Source organism: Neolamprologus multifasciatus, chromosome 7 (assembly GCF_963576455.1).
Source record: "Neolamprologus multifasciatus chromosome 7, fNeoMul1.2, whole genome shotgun sequence".
NCBI classification, from domain to species: Eukaryota; Metazoa; Chordata; class Actinopteri; order Cichliformes; family Cichlidae; genus Neolamprologus; species Neolamprologus multifasciatus.
This window is the reverse complement of record NC_140445.1, coordinates 19,099,541-19,122,313: the sequence shown is the minus strand read 5'-3', so window position 1 is coordinate 19,122,313 and position 22,773 is coordinate 19,099,541. Positions and strand designations below refer to the sequence as shown.

The 22,773-nt window shown below is 40.7% G+C and overlaps 1 protein-coding gene across 1 annotated transcript; it reads right to left on the bottom strand.

The window, feature by feature from the left end:
* Window positions 1-4,199: 4,199 nt before the first annotated feature.
* Window positions 4,200-22,772, bottom strand: mtrex (Mtr4 exosome RNA helicase). Its single transcript, XM_085168341.1, has 27 exons — window positions 22,630-22,772; window positions 22,199-22,339; window positions 21,458-21,524; window positions 21,280-21,342; window positions 21,077-21,189; window positions 20,498-20,672; window positions 20,267-20,357; window positions 19,386-19,510; window positions 19,144-19,242; window positions 18,803-18,923; window positions 18,588-18,719; window positions 15,212-15,291; window positions 14,762-14,872; window positions 14,372-14,473; window positions 13,492-13,617; window positions 13,164-13,314; window positions 12,777-12,949; window positions 12,629-12,697; window positions 12,434-12,559; window positions 12,239-12,349; window positions 11,959-12,147; window positions 10,293-10,456; window positions 9,646-9,751; window positions 7,680-7,736; window positions 7,430-7,592; window positions 5,211-5,315; window positions 4,200-4,899 (listed from the first exon to the last, which is right to left on the bottom strand). The coding sequence occupies exons 1-27, from the start codon at window positions 22,728-22,730 to the stop codon at window positions 4,847-4,849; spliced, it is 3,114 nt and encodes a 1,037-aa protein (XP_085024467.1). The 5' UTR covers window positions 22,731-22,772; the 3' UTR covers window positions 4,200-4,846.
* Between the last annotated feature and the right edge of the window lies 1 nt (window position 22,773).

The window sequence follows — 22,773 nt, the reverse complement described above, 5'->3', positions numbered from 1 at the left end:
TGAATGCTCACACACTTAGAAGACAAAAACAGAGCAGTGCTGACTGCCAAACTCACACATCGAGCCATCAGGAGTAAAACGCTTTTTAATGGAAGCAGATTTCCATCCAATTAGTCATGTGGCTTGTTGACAGGTTAGATTTGTTAGCTGCCCTCCCATTGGCTCCACTGATGTGTTAAACTCTCGTTTTAATTCAGGTTATGAGTAAAAGAGGAGCAGCTTTTGTTACTCCTTACTGCACGAAAGCATACCACAACCAAGATGGAGAAGAAATATAAGCTTTGTCATGGACTTAAAAAGGCCTTGAAGTTAGTAAAGGTTGAGATGCATCATGGATAAAATGTAAGATTCGATGTTCTTGGAGTTTGCCCCACACCAGGGATTAATACTGTGTACATCTCAGCCTCGGTTGTTTCTATCTCGACTGATCTTTCAGTGTGATGCTACATTTCATGTCCGTAAATCAGAGGAATGCCCAAGGGTGAACAAAAGATCAGCGAGGTCAGCAGAATCATTAGGAACCATCCCCTGCAGACCACAAAGATCCAAACAAAATTCACAGCTATGTAACCAGTCCATGCTGAAGCACTTGGCTGTGCAAACTTCATCAACCTCAGGCTCTGCCAACAGCAGCAAAAACATCTGCCATACTGCTCTGTGGCCAAAAACAATGGCCTTAACGCTGCGGGTCAGCCTCCCGAGCTAGATCAGTATCGAACTTGTCTGTTTTTTGCTGCAATTGTGCTGTTTCCTTGACTCCAACATGGCCCTGTCACTCCACAAAAGCTGCCCAGAAAATGCGCAGTCACAAGTCACAGCAGGGTGGGAGAGGGGGGAACAAGATTTTTTATTTTTTTTAAAGAGGGGGGGAGAGAGAAATTAAAAGCAAAAAAAAAAAAGACAGAAGAAGGGGAAGGAGGGGGCTGGGTGGAAAAGAGAAAACCCAGAAGAGCCACGTGGCTCCGTGTCCTCATCACAACCCACCTTCACACACAAACAGAGGAACCTGTGTATACACACACACTGGTTAGACAATATAGTTTTCATCTGTGTGCTAGTCAGAACCGGCCCAAGTGAGTTTGTAAATGACAGACAGCGACAGAAAACTTTAATGATATATTTAAAAAACTGCACATTTACATTTACCTCATATGTTATTTGATCTACATAGTTTTATTTTTTCTACAGCTGTAAAACATATTTGATATGTTAACCTGTAACTTTTTCTCCTTACTGCCGATGATCGATCATTATCTTGCCATTTTTCAGGGAAAATCAGCTTTACCGAGAGAACTCTCAGAACACGAGAAACTTGTGAAAATGAGGAACTGTCTTTGGCACAATGTCTCCATTTGTTTTGTGCAATACTGATAAATCATTGGCAATCTGCACGGGATTTCAGTGCTGGAAGAGCTCAGTGTGAAAACAAACCTTCTCATTTATAATAATGTCACCGGGCAGAAAAAACAAACTGAAATGGGGAAGGAAAAGATCTCCCACTTAAGATTTGATGAGCATGTTTGACTTGGAGCAGGTGGATGTAAGCCAAGCTCAGTCTGCTGCTGGACTGTCTCCAATCATGTGAGGATTTATTCTTATGAAGCAACTCCACTTATCCACTGGACCAAACAGCAGCACCAACGGTGAAGGCACAATAAGCCACACCGATGGTAATTGCTGGGTGAGGAGGATTAAATTACATTCCCTGCCAACAATTTAGCAATGTTGATTTATTTGCCTGATTTCATCTCCTTCCCCAACCTCCTCCCAGTCACTAAAACACATGATTTATGATGTTTCAGTGGGTAAGGACAATCTGTTTGTTATCTCCAGATTTAATCAACGATGAGCTCACTGACTGATCATTTGACCTTTACACCTGACAGTTTCATTTGAGCTATTGCTCAAATGAAAGTACATAATCAATAACAAGAACTAAGACAAGCTCCTATTAAATGAATCACCAGTAATTATTACTTTGGGCAGTAATTATGACCCAGAATGAATTCAGTATCGTTAGTTATGATTAAGCCTGTAGTTGTACAGTTCTACAGGCACCAGCTGCTGATCACATCACAATTCTTAATGTCTAAGAAGATGAAATCGTGCCTGAGACATCAATCCAGCGAGACCCATTCTGTAGGATCTAAAGGGCAAAGATTCAGCTGCTATTATAATAGCTAGGCTCAGACATGCACTCAATTGCCAGTTTACCAATCTAAAATTATCCACACTGAGGAAAGTTAAAACAACAACAACAAACATACGCCTGGCTGGGTGTAACACAACAATATATGAGACCACCAACACCCCCATAAAGTTGATTTATTACTGTTTTTAAACAGTTTTAAAAACTAAAGTGACATTTTTTAGCCTTCGTGAGTATTAACAGAGGAACCTAACCAATTTAATAGCTGATAATAATGCAGATAAACCAAGAAATAACTGAATCATTCAGTTAATGTTAATATTGATTATTAACAGTATGTCATGAGACAACTACTAGTAACTAAGCAGAGAAGATAAGCAGTTTTTAGAGGAAAAGCTCGCAGAAAATGCGTGGATAGATGTTCACGTGTAAAAAGAAACAACTGAAGCAAAGTTTTCACTAGTTTTTATAAAAAGCTGAGTGATTTAACCCGAACAATCAAAAACTAAAGCTCTCAAAAAAAGACTTACCATTTTAAGCTGAAAGACGCTGCTTTTTCACTCATTTTCAGTTTAGTCCTTGAAGCTGACCATGTTTTTTGTTTGTATGTTAAGGATCTTAACACTGACCTATGAATAATTCAAGCAAAAGTAAGACACAAACATCACGGGAGGAACCAGTGTTGTGTTTACATATAAATGTATTACACAGGAACTCAACTGAAAACCAGAAGCAGCAAGTTTTATGGAGTGATGACTTCAAATTTGAAAATTCTGGTCAATCCGGAGAAGGTCAGGATAGAGGTACAACATGAGTGCTTACTGCAGTCTGTAAAACACAGTGGACGCTCTGCCAGTTTGGTTAGATTTTGATTCATCATGCAATACTATCAGGAGAGCATCAGGCTGGAAACAACTGGCCTGATTAGAGCCCAGAACTCAACATTAGCAGTGATGGGATCATCTTGACAGAGAGCAGAACAAAAGGCAGCCAAAATCCAAAGAAGGGCTTTGAATGTCCTCCAAGAAGCCGCGAAAAATATTCTTGAAAACAACTTAAAGAAATTACAGGAAAACTTACCTAAGAGAGTTCAGGATGGGTTGAAGAATAGAGATGACCAAATATTGACTTTCACGTTCATAAAAATTGTGCAAACACTATTTTGCATTATATTTCCATTTGTATGTTTCAATAAATTGCTGCACCCATTTCCTATAAACTCTGAGATCAGCAGGTCTCAGTTTGCTTTTCAATCAACTCAGTAAATAACTGTGTAAAAGACACGTTTAGGTAAATGATCTCCATAGTTCACTCTCCAACATGCATCATATAAATATAGACCTGGATACATTTGCGTTGACGTAGCAGCCAGAACACCCGTGTGCTAAATGTTTACTTTGACACGCAAAGCACAGCATACTGATGTTTATCAATGTTAAAGCTTCAGTTGCTTATTATTTTGCAGCTTCACTTCGTTTGTGTGGTAATGGATTTGGAAGCGGGTTTTGAGCACGTGAGCTGGGGTGTATCTGAATATCAAGTAACACCGCCACCTGCTGTTCAAACCAATGAACTTCAAGATGAAGTTGACAATATAATGAAACGTGATCCAATTCCAGCATATAAACCTTATTAAAAACATTAGAGGCAGAGCACCCCCCCCCCCCCCCCCCCCAATTTAAGAGCCCGATGGTGGGGTTGAGTTAAATTGCTGGCTCAGTGCTCACGCGCTAATTTTGCTCTGCTGTGTCATTGCAGATAAACTCGTTGGTCTGCGGGGACCTCCCGACATCTACAGGCTGATTCATGAGCTGGTGGGGTGTTTGAATCTCATGTATGTTTTATGTAGCACCGCCACCTGCTGTTCAAACCAATAAACTACCAGATGAGGTTGAATACATATAAAAACATTCAAGTGAAGAAGTTTCTACCATGTTTGGTGAGAACACTGCAGAGAAGGCTGTCAGTTCAGGTCCTGTGTTGCTTGGCTGGACAGCTGCTGCTATTACAAACTTCTGTTTAATATCAGCATCAAGTGAATGGACAACAGTTTGCTTATTATATATAATCTGTATGTAAACAAATACAGACGTTTATTGAAAATTGTCAAATATGTACACACATGTAAAAGTACGGAAAAATAAAGTGGGTTATTAACATCGACACAGGTGTAACGTATTTGATGTATTATGTCATGAGCTCTCCTCAGATCAAAGCACAAAATAATTATCAGTCTAATTATGCACGTTTTTGCCATTTAAGCAAAAACAAAACATGCATATTCAATGAACTGTGAAAACAGACCATATATGATGCGCACAGTGAGGACAACGATTGGGAAACCTCAGCAGGATGAAAGTGTTTATGGAAGTTGCTGTGATTGCACGGTTAGCATTCCCAAAGAGCTTTCAGCTGGAGCCAATGGAATAATAACCAATTTAAGTTCACTAAGGCATTACACATTTTTTTAAAAAGAGTAAATAACAAAGCACATGGCTTCTATAGTGAAAGAGTGACGGACACATTGCCTTTAACCTATTTGGACCAGCTCACTGTTAAGTCACCATCTTTAAGTCCATTCTGAGCAAAGGAAAATCCCTGAAACCCAACCGAGTTCAGGAATGAACGTCACAGAGTTCCTACCTGTGTGACTCTTTAAACAAACAACTACAAAAGAGCAGGGTTCACTAAAAGACACTATAAGTAGAGACTGGCAGCAAAGACGATGTCTCTCTTGATCTTTGTTATTCCTGCAGGGAGAGAAACACAATTCAAACTCTGTCACAACTTTTACATGAACAATTACAGAATCTAGTTTTTGCTTCTTCATAAAACGTAAAAGGTTTGTTAAAAACATGCACTAAATGCATGCACTAAATAAAGTTTATGATGCACAGGTGTACTGTCAATGTAGTTTTAACAATACAAAAATAAATCTAACAAAAACCAACAGAAAACAGTGAAAAATGTCCAACTTTTTAAGGATTTATCATGTTAGACTACATTTAAAAAGGGAGCTAATATTCATTCAAATGAAAAATTGGTGTAATGTGTTTCCTACCTTCAGCAAACTTATTCTCCAGCTCTGTGTTGCCGATGGCTTTAGATGCAGAACACATTTGTCTCAGGACCTCCTCCAGACGACGCATGCAACGGATGATGCTCCCTAAACAGAAATCCAGTGTGTAGATACATGTGTTAGAAATCTTTGATGATATATATCTTTATATCTATCTATATATTAGGGGTGCAACGATACTCGTATCGATATTGAACCGTTCGATACAGTGCTTTCGGTTCGGTATGCATATGTATCGAACAATACAACATTTTTAATTTATTTTATCAACTTTCCTTCTGACGGTGCTGTCTGTGTTGAGCGCTCAGTGGATCTGCGCTCGACAGTGCAGCCTAGACGGAGTAGTCGAACACAGATTCACTGAGCGCAGGGCAAGCTAGCGAGACAGAAGCTAGGCTAGTTGCAACATGACAAATTGAACCTCCCCCACCCTCATTCAGATCTGGCGTTGGAACTATTTTGGTTTTCATGTGACGTATGACCCTGAAGGTAAGCGTGTCATGGACAAAAGTAAAACAGTATGTTGGATGTGCCAGCAATGCTCAATTGGTGGGAACTAGTGTGTTAGCGCAGTTAGCTCGTTAATGTGTTGACATCTTCCAGCCCCACTCATGAGGCGATCCGCGGTAGCTCGTTAACGGAGATTTGCCGTGTTGTGACGTTAACGTCATTTCAGATTAACGCTGACAGCACTAGTGGGAACACAACCAATATGACTGCACATTTACTCCGACATCATCCTAGTGTAAAGACAAGTGGAAGCAGACAAAAACAAGCACGCATGCTACAAACTTTACCCGAGTCATTTAGACAGCCGTTAGCACATGATTCTCCTTATGGGGACCTGATATGTTTAATATGCTGCTGAGAATCTAGCCCAGAAGAAGCGTATAGTATAGCTTTTATTTTGGAAAGAGACATTTCTCCATAATAAACTCTCTTTTCCAAAGATGAGTGATTCCTCAATCAGATACAGGGCTCGCAAAATCGCTAGCCCGATGTCCTGGGGCTTTTTGCCAGTCGGGCTACCAAAATCTATCTCTGCCCTGCCCGTCGGCCTATCGTAGGAAGGAAAAATATATGTCAATGCTTTTGCATTCTTTCAGAAATGTAGCTGGGTAATTATGTCATTGGCATCGGCCACTGTCAATATGTGACATACTGAAATCGCGTTTGAATTTGCGCTTGTTTTTTGCTTTCACTTTGCAATTACGTGAACTGTGTATAGAGAGCGACAGTACTGATTGGTGAGTGATGATAATTTGCGCACCAATTCCTCTGACATCGTCTTATCAATCGTTAGCTTACTATGCAATCATGACAAGTGAAATCTCCCGCAGCTTAAACATGTGAGAGGTTGATCGCGCAGAGAATCGCTGAGCGTCATGTGAGTGCGTGTGTAAAAGCAGCAGGATATATATTTTAGTTCTGCTGAGCCACATAAGACAGGTCAGCGTGAAGAAGTGACAGCCAAAGAAAAGCTTACCACAAAACGGAAAGGTTATGACAAATCAGACTATAAGGAAAAAAGAAAGTGCAGCTTTATGGTTTCATGGACAAAAGAATTTCTGTGGCTGCAATATGAAGGGCTAAATAACCAGGGCTGCACATAAGTGGTCCGCAGGTGCGCATTCGCTGTCAAAATAAAAACGCACACAAGATAAGAAGTTGCAATGCGTGTTTGCGTACATAAGATTTTCAGGAGGAGGACAGACATTTGTTTAGAACTCTTAAAGATGTCGAAGAAGCTCCTTTAAGCAATTACTGTGATGTTCCTCCACCTCCAAAGAAATGTCAGAAGGAGTCCGAACCACAAAAGAAGCGCGTATTCTCGGAAAAGTGGTTGCAGGAGGTGAGCTGGCTTCAAACAAATGATGAACGCACAGAGATGTGGTGCAGAATGTGCCGTGAAAATTTAATAAATGACAAATTAATAAAAAGGCATGAACATTTTTTTTTGTAAAAAATATCGAACCGTGACACCAAAGTATTGAACCGAACCGAACCGTGAATTTTGTGTATCGTTGCACCCCTACTATATATATATTTTTGAGAGTAAATGTGTTCATTTTGTATCAAATAACTTATCTGACCCACAAAATCTGCCTCAAATAGAAAATATTACCTGATACTGGAGAAAGGAACCAATTCAAGTGATCTTAATAATTAAACACCTGCAGATTGTAAGAGAAGTAACAAACCTTCAAAGACGTCGGTCATTTTGCAGATTTGAGCAAATGTGGCCCCGTTGGCCCAGGCATAAACCACGTCCATTAGGTGGGGTTTAAATTGGTTCAGATAGCTCTCTTCGTCCACCTCCAGCTTGGCGTCTGCTGACACTTTGGCAATGCGCTTTGCACATTCCTGAACACAACAGAAACAGTGATGCTTTCATTTCTACTAAAGTTCACGCATTTAACAAGATACCGCTCCACTCTGATGCCGTCTCACCTGCATCTGTCTCAGCGGTGCAGCGAGCTGTTCAGTTAGTTTTGGCATCTCGCTGGCCTGGAGGAAAAAACCACAACATCTGTTTGCTCTTTTAAACAATAAAAATACATTCTAAATAATTATTACAAGTACCATATAAATGTTAATGTTATTAAATCATAATACAGCATAACTCCTGCACGCATGTCTAAATTTTTCAGAAAATACAGGAGGAATACAAGGAGGAAAGACATCAGTAATTATTTTAGCGAAGCATCAAATAAATTTGTGGAGGTTTATGAGGAAATTCCCAAACAATCTGAAGTCCATCCTTCTACAGTGAGGAAGATTATTCATTATCAAATGTAAAGACAGTTGCCAGGTGGGCATCCAAGCTAAATTCACAGCAAGGTCAGAATATGCAATGATCAGGGAAACTGCAAAAAATCCAAGAGCTGCGTCTCACTCTATGGGAGTGTTAGCATGTTAAAGGCCCAAATTTCATGATAATTAAATTAGAAAAAGAATGAACAAGTATGGCTTGTATGGAAGGACTACAAGGAGAAAGTGACTTCCCTCTAGGAAGAACATGGATAAGGTTTGCAAAGTTGCACAAAACAAAATGACTCATCAATGAACCAAAGCATATCAGCAGCTCATATCACCTCTCACTAACTGGCAGGAGCATAATGGAGGGGTCATGATTTTGCCTAATTTTACAGCCACTGTACCTGGGCACTTTGTAGTCATTGAATCGAGCACGATCTCCACTGTACACCGAAGTACCCTAGAATCAAATATAAGTCTCCGTCTCATAACAATTTGAGATACTAATGTTATTTTCATCAGAAAGCTTAGGGCCTCCTAGGCTGCCGTTATCACTTTTATAAGCAGCCACATCTGCTCTGTAAATATTTATTGTGGTCTGGATTTTAATTTTAATTTTTCAATACAGCAGTATTGAAGTCAGGTGGTATTTACACATATTCTAGTGTGCTATTTTGCATCTGAGCAGCCGTTTGGTCTGCAGATGCAAACTAATGTTAACATGCACTTGATCTCAGTGAATATCTGTTTGGTGGCTCCTCTGAGAAGCTAATGTGCAGGATTAGAGGTATGTTCACGTCTGCAAGTTATTGAGAAGGTGATGAACTTGGCTCAATAAGTAACAAATGTACAATTTATTTTCAGGTGTTCTTCCAACCAACGCTGAGTTCTTTAAAAACATGCTAATTGGCTAAAGTCCCCATCATCAACAGCTAAAATAGCAGCAGGTCGTCTTTAAAGACAACAACTGACAGCTGTGCACTCACATGCGCATCAGATTAATTGGAAACATAATAATAATAATGGATTGGATTTATATAGCGCTTTTCAAGCGCTATATGAATAGTGGCATTGCTTTACAATGCCACTATTCATTCACTCTCACACACTGGTGAAGGCAAGCTACAGTTGTAGCCACAGCTGCCCTGGGGCAGACTGACAGAGGCGAGGCTGCCATATCGCGCCATCGGCTCCTCTGGCCAACACCAGTAGGCGGTAGGTGAAGTGTCTTGCCCAAGGACACAACGACAGAGAGCCTGGGAATCGAACCGGCAACCTTCCGGTTACAGATGCGCTTCCCAACCCCCTGAGCCACGGTCGCCCGTGACAGCTGACAGCTGCTTGTCATTATTCCCTGTGTAAACATTTGAAGCTGGCTAATAAGAGACAGTCGGATATGGGATTGAGGTCAGAATTTTCCTGTTCACAGGACTGAGCTAATGAGAAACCAATGAAAGTCTGTTTAAACATGTGCTGATGCTGGATCGCCCTATTTTGAGAGTGTGGTGTTTGCTTTGACTGTAAAGCAGGAGAAGAAGCCAAGAATGTGAAAGCAGCTCGAACTTACAGGAATGGGAATAAGGTGTTTATATTAGTGTTCGGGAAAAGATGAATATTTGTACATAGAGTGAGTGATGCATTTGTGTTTGTTTGTCCTTACGTTTTCCTGGAAGACAAAGCAGGACAGCAGGGCCGTGGCTTGCTCAACTGTCAGATCATTGAAGAGACCGTTGAACATCATCTCAGTCAGCAGGAGCTCGTCAGCACTGGAGATATTTATACAGAAAATTAATTATATAATGACTTTGCTTCAATATCTTGATCTTTTGAAAACAGCAGCTATAAAAACGGAGTAAGAATCTGCTTTTTTATGCTAAATATTTAATTGTAAGACATCAAAACAAAAGCTAGAAATAGGAACTTTAGGTAACTCACGTAACCCCAGTTCTCAGGGTAGCATGAGTGAGATTCCCTTTTTGCTGGGGTGAAGTGAGAAAAACTGCTTATCTTTTTAAAAAAAAAATTAAAAAAATGGCCATATAGTAGTGCAAGCTTCATAAGGTTGGGTGGCTGTCCAACGTGGTCGTTTCAATCATCAGCCAATCAGGATTGTTGTAATGGAATAAGGCTTTTAAGGAATACGCAAGTAGGTGCATCATCCCATGCTGAGACATCTCACTCATGCTGCTGTGAGAGCCGGGGTTACACAAGTAACCTGAAGTTTTCAGGTTCATCCATACAGACACAGCTCAAACATTTTCTTCACTGTCCCAGCTTTGTGTGTGTGTGTGCCCCGCCCTCCCCTACCTGCTAATTTCACAGGCGACCCGCCCTTTCATCTCAATGACGTCAGAGGGACTGGCAAAGCCAAGTCTTCGAAGAACTCTCTTTCTGCACTTCAGCTGGTCCATCTGCAAGATGGTTCGAGCTTTTTTGAGGTCTCGCTTGGCTGTTCGAACATCTGCTGCGATCTAAAACACACACACACACAGTTATGTTATGCAAATTTCTTCATTTTTAACTTGTTGAACTTTGATTTCAGGGTTTCTTAAAGTCTCAAAAAGCTGTGTGATAGGTTCCAGTTGTTTAGCACATCAGAAAACTTCAAGCAACTTTAGCTGTCAGAGTGATGAAGAGGAATGTGAAAGACAATTGCATCAGATGTTCATGTGCATGCTTATCTCAAACCAACTATTTAATTGATCCACTTCAACCTCTTCTACTTTGTTTAACACACACACACACACACACACACACACACACACACACACACACACACACACACACACACACACACACACAGACATCACCAGCACTGCTCATCGATCAAAGAAAGAAGCAAAGACTTCGCTGTAATGGTGACTGGAATTGAATTGAATTGAATGTGTTGGTAAAGATAAGTGACATCACATGAACACTTAAATCTAAAGCTAAGACTTTTTAGTGCTTGTGCATCTGTAAGATGTGTTGAGTTCAGCCAGTGCTACCTGTTTGGCTAAACAAATAAGATAAATGAGACATCAGAAATGGTAGCATCTGTAAAAAACAATAAAAAGATGAACCTGAGGATTAGCAGCACTTTTGTTTCATTTTGGTGTTCAAAGAAAGCAAAATTAAATTTACTGGACCTCTGAAGGAAGGAATAACATTCACAAGCAGCAGTTTTCCTGTTTGCCTGTATGCACATATTTGACCACAACTGAACAGAAAAATCCAATAAAAAGAAATCAAGTCTCATCTAACAAAAGGTACTTTTTGTAGATGAGCAGGAAAGTTCAAACATTAAGAAATTAGAAGTGTTTAGCTGTTATTTGTTATAGTAACCTGTTGTGGTATAGACAATACATCCCAATATCAATCAAAGCTACCAATAAACAACCCTAACCAAAAGTGATGCTTTGTTCCAACACAAAGGTGATAGACAACTAAATACTTTGTTAGTACCTTGTTGCGATATATGACCCCCACAGGGTAGTAACAAAGTGTTCAACAGTGTAGGAACCTTTGAATTCACTGAAACAGTGCTCAGAGTCGACTTCCAGAGAAGCCATGATCAAAACCATTAACAAGTCAGAGAAAAAGCAAAGAACAACAGGTTATAAATAAAAATGGCAAACTGGAGACCAATACCCACACTCATTAACTCAGTCCTAGCCTTCAGGCGGTTCATTCTCACACTCTTTATTTTCACACTCTTGATCAGCGGTGTGATAAGGCAACTGGTTAAAACCAGCCACATAGTTGTTCCCGACCGTATAGCATTACTCACGCTTACTAGTTTACAGCTGACACAGTGGATACCCCAGTGACAGTGATGGTTACTTACGCAAACATCACTTACCAGGCAAATACAAATGCAAATCATGCCACTACAAGCTAGGTTAGCCCAGTTTGACACCATTTAGTTATGCTCTCATAAGGCCTGACATTTAGCAGGGCATCCCATGGCTTGAAATTTGACAAAGTTTCTCACCAGAGCTTTCTTCTCACAGAGAGAATAGACAGATTCCAAGTTGGGGTCACTGTGCAGGGGATGGGTGTACATGCGGTGCTCAAAGGCTTCAATCTTCTGAATAACTTTCTTTAATGCAGGGTCTTTGATGCCCATGTCATCTATGGGGTCAAGCAGAGGAACACCATCTGGGAAACGTTTCTGCACCTCCTGTGGACAAAATAATTGGAGGAAAAAAAAATAAATGTAAATGATTCACACTAATATCTTCAACACCTTGAGAAATGGCTCTGCTTTGTACCTGTATGGACTTGAGCATGAGCTGTCTGTTGTCATAGGGTCTCAGGTCTTTGGGGATGTAAAGACGAACTGAGCTGACAGAAGTGAGGAGATGGAGCATCACTGGAACCACCTGGGCGGAAAAAGGTGATTTCAATTATGGCGCTCCCATTTGTGTATATGAAGTTATGTGTGTTCTTGTGATTGCTCCACCCACCTGCATCTCTCCAGTCTCCCCAGGAGCGGCAGGTTTAGCAGCTTCAGTTGCAGCATCTTTCACACTGTCCTTACTACAGTGGACCAAAACCTCTACGACATACAGCGGCTCTGAGTCTGTAGTCGTCTAAATGGGAAATGTGTGTTAGTCATAGCCACAGGACCTTGGATTTGCCTACAGGTGCCACTAACTTACCTTAACATTAGTCTTCTTGCAAAAGTTTACAACCACTCCCCAGCCAAAGTCAGCATCCTCATTTTTTACCTGAAAGATGAAAATACAGACTTGTTAAATGATGTGAAAATCTTCCATTATTACTGCTGGTCTAAGTGTGCAGCAGTACCTTGACAAGTCGTCCAGGCTGTAAGAATGGCAAGCAGTATTTGGGTTTGTGGATGAACTCCTGGATTTCTTTACTCAGTTTGGCCAGCTGCTGTCTGATTTTAAAGTAAGTGACCACACTCTCTTCATTGGGAATCTCAATGGTGTGGTACTGCTCCTCCAACTTCTTAATTTCTGCACAAACACAGTCATTTTAGATTCATCTTAGAACTACATCACACGTAATTCATACCAGACAACTGAAGATGACACTTTAAACAGTCATCATACTACGAATATACATATACATGCTATTGAAGTCCGTGATTACTATTTATGTTCATATTTGTATGTCTGTTAGTTACTACCCAAGTGTGTAGTGTGAACAAGTGCATACAGAAATGCTTACTCTCCACTACACCAGGCAAAGCCCTGTAGTGTTGGAACTGGTAGAAAGACTTCTCCAGCATGTACTCTGGGTTGATCTCCTCCACACGCAGCAGGTTGAGCACCATGTTGTAGGTTAAGTGGAAGGCACTGTTCAAAGGATCTGCAGAGCCCTGCACAGCAGGATAGGATTAAAATGGTTAAAATGATTAAAATGTCAGTGATTTCTGACAAAGAACAACTTAAGAATCACTTCTAAAACTTTGGAGTCAGTGGTTAAAATAATGCTAGGGACTAAAAAACCTGAAAGTGATGGTAAAAATCATTTGCAGCAGCCTGGTTAACAGTACCTTGAGTAGCTGTTTACCCACAGCTGGGCTCATCTTCTCATCCACCATGAAAATAACAATCCCTCTGTCGTCCATTCCTCTCCTCCCAGCACGCCCAGACATCTGGATATACTCACCTGATGTTATCTACACAAGGTGGGAAGATAAATTATATTATAGAACGTCTATGTACATGTGAAATATATGTACAACTGAAAAACTGGTTAAAACAGCATAAATGAAGGTAGAAAAAACAAAACACTGAACATCTGCATATTTATTCAATTACTGCCTAGGCAATTATCTGCATTGCTATGAATCTACATCACTCATCTACTGTTCATTGAATCACACATGGCACTGACTAAGCTCCACATTTTTACCTCTCTTTGCACATAAAACAAACAAGAGTTTAAATGATCAGATCTTCATTTCACACGTTCTTCAGAGCAGCTCTTGAGTTGGAAGAGAGTTTTTTGAAGAATGAAGGTGAAGTATGAGTGCCTGCGTGGAGTTTTGGCACCATCAGAGGCAACAGATGTTTCTGCTGAACCTCTTGGAGGGCAGTTTCACTCTCGCTCATTCTCTTTAATCCTTAGAGCACCCCCTTGTAAACAATATGAGGCTGTTTATGTGGCAATGCAAGCTGCAGCGCTTGAAGACCTTATAAAGGCTTCAGAATAACATGCTACATAACAACTGCACACTTGACAGAGCAGCTTTAAAGCACAATTTATGGCGAGCTCTGCATTTTACTGGCCTCAAACAGAAGCCATAGACAGACATATCTTTCTGGAAGTGCAACTTTTCCAAACATCCATACTAATACTGCTGCTGAGAAAATTCTGTATTAAAGACATAAAAGAGGGGGAGACCATTGTGTTTGACTGCGTGAACTTACAAAGCGGTGATTCTTGCCATCAAACTTGCGTGCACTGGTGAAGAGCACAGTGCGAGCTGGCATGTTGATGCCCATGGCGAATGTCTCTGTGGCAAACAAGGCCTGCAATGGAAATAAGGAGCATTAAGCTCATCTCAATATTTACATTTTATCACTTACAAATAGACACTGATGAAACTGCATCCTCAAGGACTAATTAACATGTTCAAAGTGTTCCTCATAAAACATTTGGAAAGCCATTTTCTATTCATCAAATCCATTAATATGACTATGTACTAAACTTTTGAGCAAACAAAGTATTTCCCCTAAACGTCTGTTACAAACACATTTTTGAAATTTTCAGTCCTGCAGAGACAGACAAATCTCATTAAAGTAGAATCACCACTGTACCTTGAGGAGGCCTTCAGAAAAGAGGATCTCTATGGTCTCTTTCAGGATGGGCAGTAGGCCTCCATGATGGATCCCTATCCCCCTCTTTAACAGTGGCAGCACATGCTCGACCTGAAGAACACAAACAAGCTCATTACTGTTGAACTTCTTACTCAGTGACAGTTTTGATCACAGCTGACGAAACCAAAGCCAACGTAACCCTCGTAATGGAAAAGTGTGTGGTAGGGTTGGGCTTTGCTGTTGCTCGTGTTGTACCCAATAACAGCTACTACGCTGTTACTGGGTACAGGACTGATTTTAACAGGACTCATCACAGCAGGAAACAGTGAAGCTTTTTGCTAAGATTTTACAAGGTGTTAAGATCAGGTTCAAAAACCATGTTTAAATAAATAAATAAACCCTTGACAAGCTCAGAGAAAGCTGAGTGTGAGAGCATGCAGAAACACTTACCTGAGGCAGTTTCTTGTCCTCATCTGATAGGCAGTCCACTGCATTGTTGAAAACCTCCTCCACCAGACGTTTCTCATCATCTGTAACAAAGAAAGGAGTGTAGTTTGAGTGATTTTAAAATATTATTCAACACATAATTAATCCTGGGAAATGTGGGGTTAACGTGGACCAACGGAGATAGGGGGTTTTGGGGAATTGCCTACAGAGAAACATCAACCACTCAGGGATTGTGCAAGTCTCTGTTGTCTTTGTGCCAAACACATTATAGTATTTGCTGTTGCTGGTGGGCGGTCTCTGTCCATCTCAGTCCATGTGGACTGGCCCTTATTCATGAAACCACTTCAAGTCCAATAATTACATTTGTAAGGGAATTTTGCTGTAGCTAAAAGCATAAACAAATAAAATACTGAAAACTTCTTTCTTGCAAGTCTTGCAACACCAAAGGTGTTGACAACTTTATCTCCTTTTTGTGACGTCAGACTGTGTGCTTTGTTACTGTTTGTAGGCCTCTGGTTAGCCAGCATTTCTAGATGATCAGAGTTACAGTGGGGCAAAAAAGTATTTAGTCAGCCACCGATTGTGCAAGTTCCCCCACTTAAAATGATGACAGAGGTCAGTAATTTGCACCAGAGGTACACTTCAACTGTGAGAGACAGAATGTGAAAAAAAAATCCATGAATTCACATGGTAGGATTTGTAAAGAATTTATTCGTAAATCAGGGTGGAAAATAAGTATTTGGTCACCTCAAACAAGGAAAATCCCTGGCTCTCACAGACCTGTAACGTCTTCTGTAAGAAGCTTTTCTGTCCCCCACTCGTTACCTGTATGAATGGCACCTGTTTGACCTCATCATCTGTATAAAAGACACCTGTCCACAGCCTCAACCAGTCAGACTCCAAACTCCGCCATGGCCAAGACCAAAGAGCTTTCGAAGGACACCAGGAAAAGAATTGTAGACCTGCACCAGACTGGGAAGAGTGAATCTACAATAGGCAAGCAGCTTGGTGTGAAAAAATCAACTGTGGGAGCAATCATCAGAAAATGGAAGACATACAAGACCACTGATAATCTCCCTCAATCTGGGGCTCCACGCAAGATCTCATCCCGTGGGGTCAAAATGATCATGAGAACGGTGAGCAAAGATCCCAGAACCACACGGGGGGACCTGGTGAATGACCTGCAGAGAGCTGGGACCAAAGTAACAAAGGTCACCATCAGTAACACACTACAACGGCAGGGAATCAAATCCCGCAGTGCCAGACGTGTTCCGCTGCTGAAGCCAGTGCATGTCCAGGCCCGTCTGAAGTTTGCCAGAGAGCACATGGATGATACAGCAGAGGATTGGGAGAATGTCATGTGGTCAGATGAAACCAAAGTAGAACTTTTTGGTATAAACTCAACTCGTCGTGTTTGGAGGAAGAAGAATACTGAGTTGCATCCCAAGAACACCATACCTACTGTGAAGCATGGGGGTGGAAACATCATGCTATGGGGCTGTTTTTCTGCCAAGTGGACAGGACGACTGATCCGTGTTAAGGACAGAATGAATGGGGCCAAGTATCGTGAGATTTTGAGCCAAAACCTCCTTCCATCAGTGAGAACTTTGAAGATGAAACGAGGCTGGGTCTTCCAACATGACAATGATCCAAAACACACCGCCCGGGCAACAAAGGAGTGGCTCCGTAAGAAGCATTTGAAAGTCCTGGAGTGGCCTAGCCAGTCTCCAGACCTCAACCCCATAGAAAATCTGTGGCGGGAGTTGAAAGTCCGTGTTGCTCGGCGACAGCCCCAAAACATCACTGCTCTTGAGAAGATCTGCATGGAGGAATGGGCCAAAATACCAGCTACTGTGTGTGCAAACCTGGTAAAGACCTATAGTAAACGTTTGACCTCTGTTATTGCCAACAAAGGTTATGTTACAAAGTATTGAGTTGTATTTTTGTTATTGACCAAATACTTATTTTCCACCCTGATTTACAAATAAATTCTTTACAAATCCTACCATGTGAATTCATGGATTTTTTTTTTTCACATTCTGTCTCTCACAGTTGAAGTGTACCTCTGGTGCAAATTACTGACCTCTGTCATCATTTTAAGTGGGGGAACTTGCACAATCGGTGGCTGACTAAATACTTTTTTGCCCCACTGTATGTCATCACCTGTTGCTTCGGCATCAACAGCATGCCAAAAATCAAAAATGATATTTTTCAAAACAAACATGGAAAAAAACTCATTTTAAATAAGACCTGTATATATGTGGATATACCCTTTTTCTCCAGTCTACTGAAATTATCTCAGTATCTACAATTTTTCTTAAGAAAAACAAAAAACAAAAGCTTTACTGAAACCACAAGAACACAAGAAACTTGTGAAAATGAGGAACTGTCTTTGGCACAATGTCTCCATTTGTTTTGTGCAATACTGATAAATCATTGGCAATCTGCACGGGATTTCAGTGCTGGAAGAGCTCAGTGTGAAAACAAACCTTCTCATTTATAATAATGTCACCGGGCAGAAAAAACAAACTGAAATGGGGAAGGAAAAGATCTCCCACTTAAGATTTGATGAGCATGTTTGACTTGGAGCAGGTGGATGTGAGCCAAGCTCAGTCTGCTGCTGGACTGTCTCCAATCATGTGAGGATTTATTCTTATGAAGCAACTCCTCCACTTATCCACTGGACCAAACAGCAGCACCAACGGCACAATAAGCCACACTGATGGTAATCGCTGGGTGAGGAAGATTAAATTACATTCCCTGCCAACAATTTAGCAATGTTGATTTATTTGCTAAATCTCATCTTCTTCCCCCGCTCTCTGAACAGTTTGTCACAAAAACAGATGGTGTTGATGTTTCAGTTGGCAAAGAAAATCCATTTGCCATCTCAAAAATCTGCTCACTGACTGGTCTTGTGACCTGACACCTCATAAGTGACAAATGCAGTGAAGCTATTGGTCAAAAAAAGCAACATCACTGTATAATAATATTCTCATGATCAAATTATAAAAAGTCAATAATTTCTAATCTTATTAGAGGAAAAAATAAGCTTTTAATCTGTAATATTCAGAACTTGACTGACAAAGAGTCTGACCTCACCTCATTCAGCACACATCAGAGCTACAAACCAAATGCCAGAAACACATCCTTTGATATTAATCTATCAGCTTAGTTGTCAGCAGTAAACTTTCACACATTGCACTTATCAAACAGCACGTTTGCAAAGACCTCCTCAAAGTCTACCGGTGCTTTCATGACTGCAAACAACTTAACTTGACTGACTATACTGCTACTCTTACCAGAGACATGGCCGCACGCTTTCGTGGGGAAAATCCTGACACACACACACAGATTAGAGAGTTTCCAGGAATGCACATACCTCTGTTAAAGTCCAGTTTAGCCACCTGCAGAGCGTAGGCCTCACACTCTTTCTTACTGAAGCTGAATATAATCACTGGCTGGAAGTTCCTCTCCATGATCATCTTCACTATCTTGAACACGCTTGATGGGCCTGATTAAAGTACAAAGACATGCAATCTTATATGAATTACTGAATCAAAGATTTTTACATTAAAATCCAGCAAACCCACACACCTTTAGTGCCTCCTTTCCTTCCTTTTGGATCCCACTTGGCACCTCCGCTGCTGCCCCCAGAATCCCCAGCATCTCTCAGCACCTGCATAGCTGTGTTGAAATTGTCCTCTCTGAATTCTCCCTGGAGAAAAATACAAACACAAAAAACGTCCTGAATTATACATTACCTTATAGCGGCTGTTTCTAATTGATGCATCCAAATTTAGAATACACAAATTGTTATTTTAGCCCTACTTGTGTAAAGCAGAATTATCAATGAAGGAGATGAAGCTGAGTCCAAAGAGTTATTAATTCATTTCTTCTGAAAAGCCCTAATGAGTGTTGTTTCCACGTGTCCTTACATTTTCATCAACAACCAGGTGGAGTCCATCACCCCCTGCTGGAAAGATATAGTGTTGCAGTGGAGTGGGTCGGTAGTCTGTGTAGACCACATGGCATGGCTACAGGAGACATTAGAAAAGCATAAATCAATAAACATAAAAACAAAGAAAAACTACCCTAAGTCACTCATTTAACTGTCACCTTCTCACTTAGGAACATTATAAGAACTTTAATTATACTATGAGGCAGTACAACATCCCACCTGCTTGTGTAAGTGACAAATCCACTCAGCAAACTGTTTGGCATTGGGGATGGTGGCTGACAGGAAAACATAATGCACATTATCGGGAAGAAGAATGATGGTCTCCTCCCAAACCACGCCACGCTCTGAAATACACAGACCAGTGAGACGTGTTACCAACCAAAAGCCGTCATGTGACATTTTTTTTTTAACCACAGGGTTAAAATAGACTTTAATTCAACTGAGCCTTAAGTGCTGCTGTTGAGAAATCAGTAAATGAAAAGTCAACAAAGAAGGTATAAACACTGATTTTTCATGCAATTGTTTTACTTCACTTCCATTTTCATTCACTGGCTCAACTGCACCAGACTACAGGAAATAAAACGCTAGAAAACATGTTAACGTGTTTATTTCAAATATATATATTTAATTTGACAACATGCCATGTGCAATTTTTTTCAACAGCGTATTAGTAATCTTAGAACATATATTGTATGGACAATTGAAAGCTGCAGGTCCACATCTCCTAATCTTTGAATTCAGACATTTCTGGTGTTACTGCAGGTGTGTAAAATCATTCCTAAAGCCATGCAGTCTGCCTTTGTAGAAATAAAATGAAAGGGTTGTTCTAAAGGGCTCACTGAATTTGAATGCGATGCATTCAAATTCATCGCATTCAATGAATTTGAATGCGATGAATTTGCATAGGATGCAACATTTGCATAGGATGCTAATGTTGCAGCGAGTCACTGTGTGAGGGATCCAAGTCAAGTATCCATCCATAACTTACTCATGAATTCTGTTTGTACCCAGGAGAAAATCTATTTGATTCTTGGATGTTCAAAACACACTGATCTGTAATTTTACAGATCGTCTGCATCACTTTTCTATTTTACACCCACCCGTGTCTCTCATGTAATGGATCTCATCGAAGATGACCCACGCCACTTCCCTCATGATCTCAGAGCCTCGGTACAGCATGCTCCTCAGAATCTGGGAGAGAAGAAGTTTATCATTGACCGACCTCTGGATTGAGCAGCATCAAAAAACATTCTTCAATAAGGATATAACTAGCAAATGTAATAATGTCTCAAATCCACACAAAATTGTTTTTTTTTAGTTTTTTTTTTTACCTCAGTTGTCATGACGAGGCAAGAGGCAGTAGGGTTGATGGTGACGTCACCTGTCATCAGTCCTACATCTTGAAACTCTTCGTACATCTCTCTGTACTTCTGGTTGGAGAGAGCCTTGATGGGGCTGGTGAAGATCACTCTCTGCTTCTCCCTGAGAGCCAGCGCAATGGCATATCTGCAGAAAGATATCAGAGAAAGCTATTAAAAAGTGTTTTTAAAGAACTATGAACACCTACTGAGCACAATTGCTGACCAGTCTTCATGTTTTAGTTCATATTAAATGAAAAATGTTTAGAATACCTGTTTCGTTTTGGTTCAGTCTTATGACCAATCAGTGGGCTATAAAGGTTCATAATATCTCTCAGTGCTGCTTTCCAGCGTGTCAGTACATTTACCAAGAAGGCATTGATACAGCACAACAGTGAGTATCATCTCTAGTCTCTATAAACTTTTAATGGTCAGCATCACATTTTCTGTAGTTTGAGTTTAAATTCTAAGCTGCATTTTAGCCAAATATAATCAACTGGAATGAGGAAAAATGTGATCACTCAGTATAAATTGTTTACTGATGACACTTACTCAGCACAAACAGTCTTCCCTGCAGAGGTGTGTGCAGACACAAGCACAGACTGGTTGTTGTCAATACATAATATGGCCTCCCGCTGGAAGGGATCGAGAATGAAAGGGTACTCCTGCAAGACGAGTAAGATGTATCAGAACAAAAGGAAAGCAATCCCACGGTAATGTCAGTTCTTGAAAACTCACACTAAGGCCCCTTATACCTTGGCTGCTTTTCCCACTCGTGGTTTCAGAGGTTTATATTCCTCACTGGCAGGAAGAGCAACCTGTCAGGGAAGTACAGAAATAGAAACAGTTATCATCACTATTTTTTCTGCTTGTTTATTTAAAAATGAATAAAATTCTTAAAAAACCAAACAAAAAACAACAGATTTTCTTTACCTCATGTGAACATCCTTCCACTGTTTCCACCTGCTCCACTTTCACCTGAGGCATAAATTCTGCAAGACTGAAAAAAGAAAGAAGAAATAGAACAAACTCTGATGTGAATGAACTCACATAATCAAAATGTTTATCACAGGGAAAGTGTGATTCATGTGGAAAACGACACTCAAGCCTGACATTAACTGGCATAATGTGAGCTTATAACCAGCTCTTGTTGTTTAGCTGGGTCTTGTCAACTGTCCGGAGACAGGAGGGTTGTATGTCTAATATGCCGACAATAACTGTGATGATATCAGGAATAATAAGCATAATTATGCACATTTTCATGTGTTAGAGCGCGCTCTTCGGCGCACAGGTGAGGAGGAAGGGGATGACATTTTATCCAGTTGCAGGTTGCATTTCTCTTTCTTTCACATTTCCACTTCGAGGAGCCCTTCTCAGAGAATATCTGAAATAACATTTTGATGATGACACCTCCTATATTTATGATTAGGATATTACAATCATATGTAAGCCCTGTGATAGACTGGTGATATGTGCAAGGGGTAACCCACATATCATGCTATGAGACCTGGGATAAGCTGCTCGATATTAAATGCGTGGATAAACATTCACAAGCAGGGATAATTTAAATATTTCTAATAATATGAAGCTGGTTTTACATCACTTGCTGCTGAGCATTTTAATAACTGTGTCCACTAACACCCTGCATGAACACAACAAAGCTTCCCTTCTTACTTTAGTTCATTCGCCGAAACTGCCTCATGTCGAGGTTTCTTCACAAACACCACCTCCTCTCCACCGTCACTGTCTGCCTCTCTCTTGGGTCGGACAGACGGACCGACATCTCTGTCGGTTTCATTTTTGGCTGCAGCTTTCCTATAGAGAGCAGAAACACACGAGCTGTTAGCCAACATGCACGATTCACCAATGAAGGGCACACAAACACTTAGCTACAAACCCGTGTTCAAGAGAAATGGGCTCAGAGTTATATATGCCATAATATTGTTAACTTTAAGCCCAATAAGCCTTTTTCTGTCCGGTGTTTCTTTAACGAACCGATGGCTGTTACTATGACTGGCACGAGCACCCATGGCACTACCGTCCTCGCGGAGAAAAAAACTTTCCAAAACAAACACAAAAAATTTCTCCAGAAAATACATATTTACCCCGGTTCTGCCGCCACACTCGACGGTACTTTTTTATTTGTGGTATTTTGTTGTTCATCGTCAAACACGCTGAACAAACCGTCTCCAAAGGTGTCAGCCATGTTTGTTAGGGGCACACTTCCCACAATACAGCACGAGGTTGTT

Bases quoted from the DNA above. Each gene is read 5' to 3' on its own strand.
- mtrex (XM_085168341.1), bottom strand. From the start codon at position 22,730: ATGGCTGACACCTTTGGAGACGGTTTGTTCAGCGTGTTTGACGATGAA. The intron at 19,511-20,266 runs GTGGGTGTAAAA...TGTGTATTTCAG, and splicing joins CCATTACATGAGAGACACGG to AGCGTGGCGTGGTTTGGGAG. The intron at 12,148-12,238 runs GTACAAAGCAGA...TTTTGTCCACAG, and splicing joins TCATGCTCAAGTCCATACAG to GAGGTGCAGAAACGTTTCCC.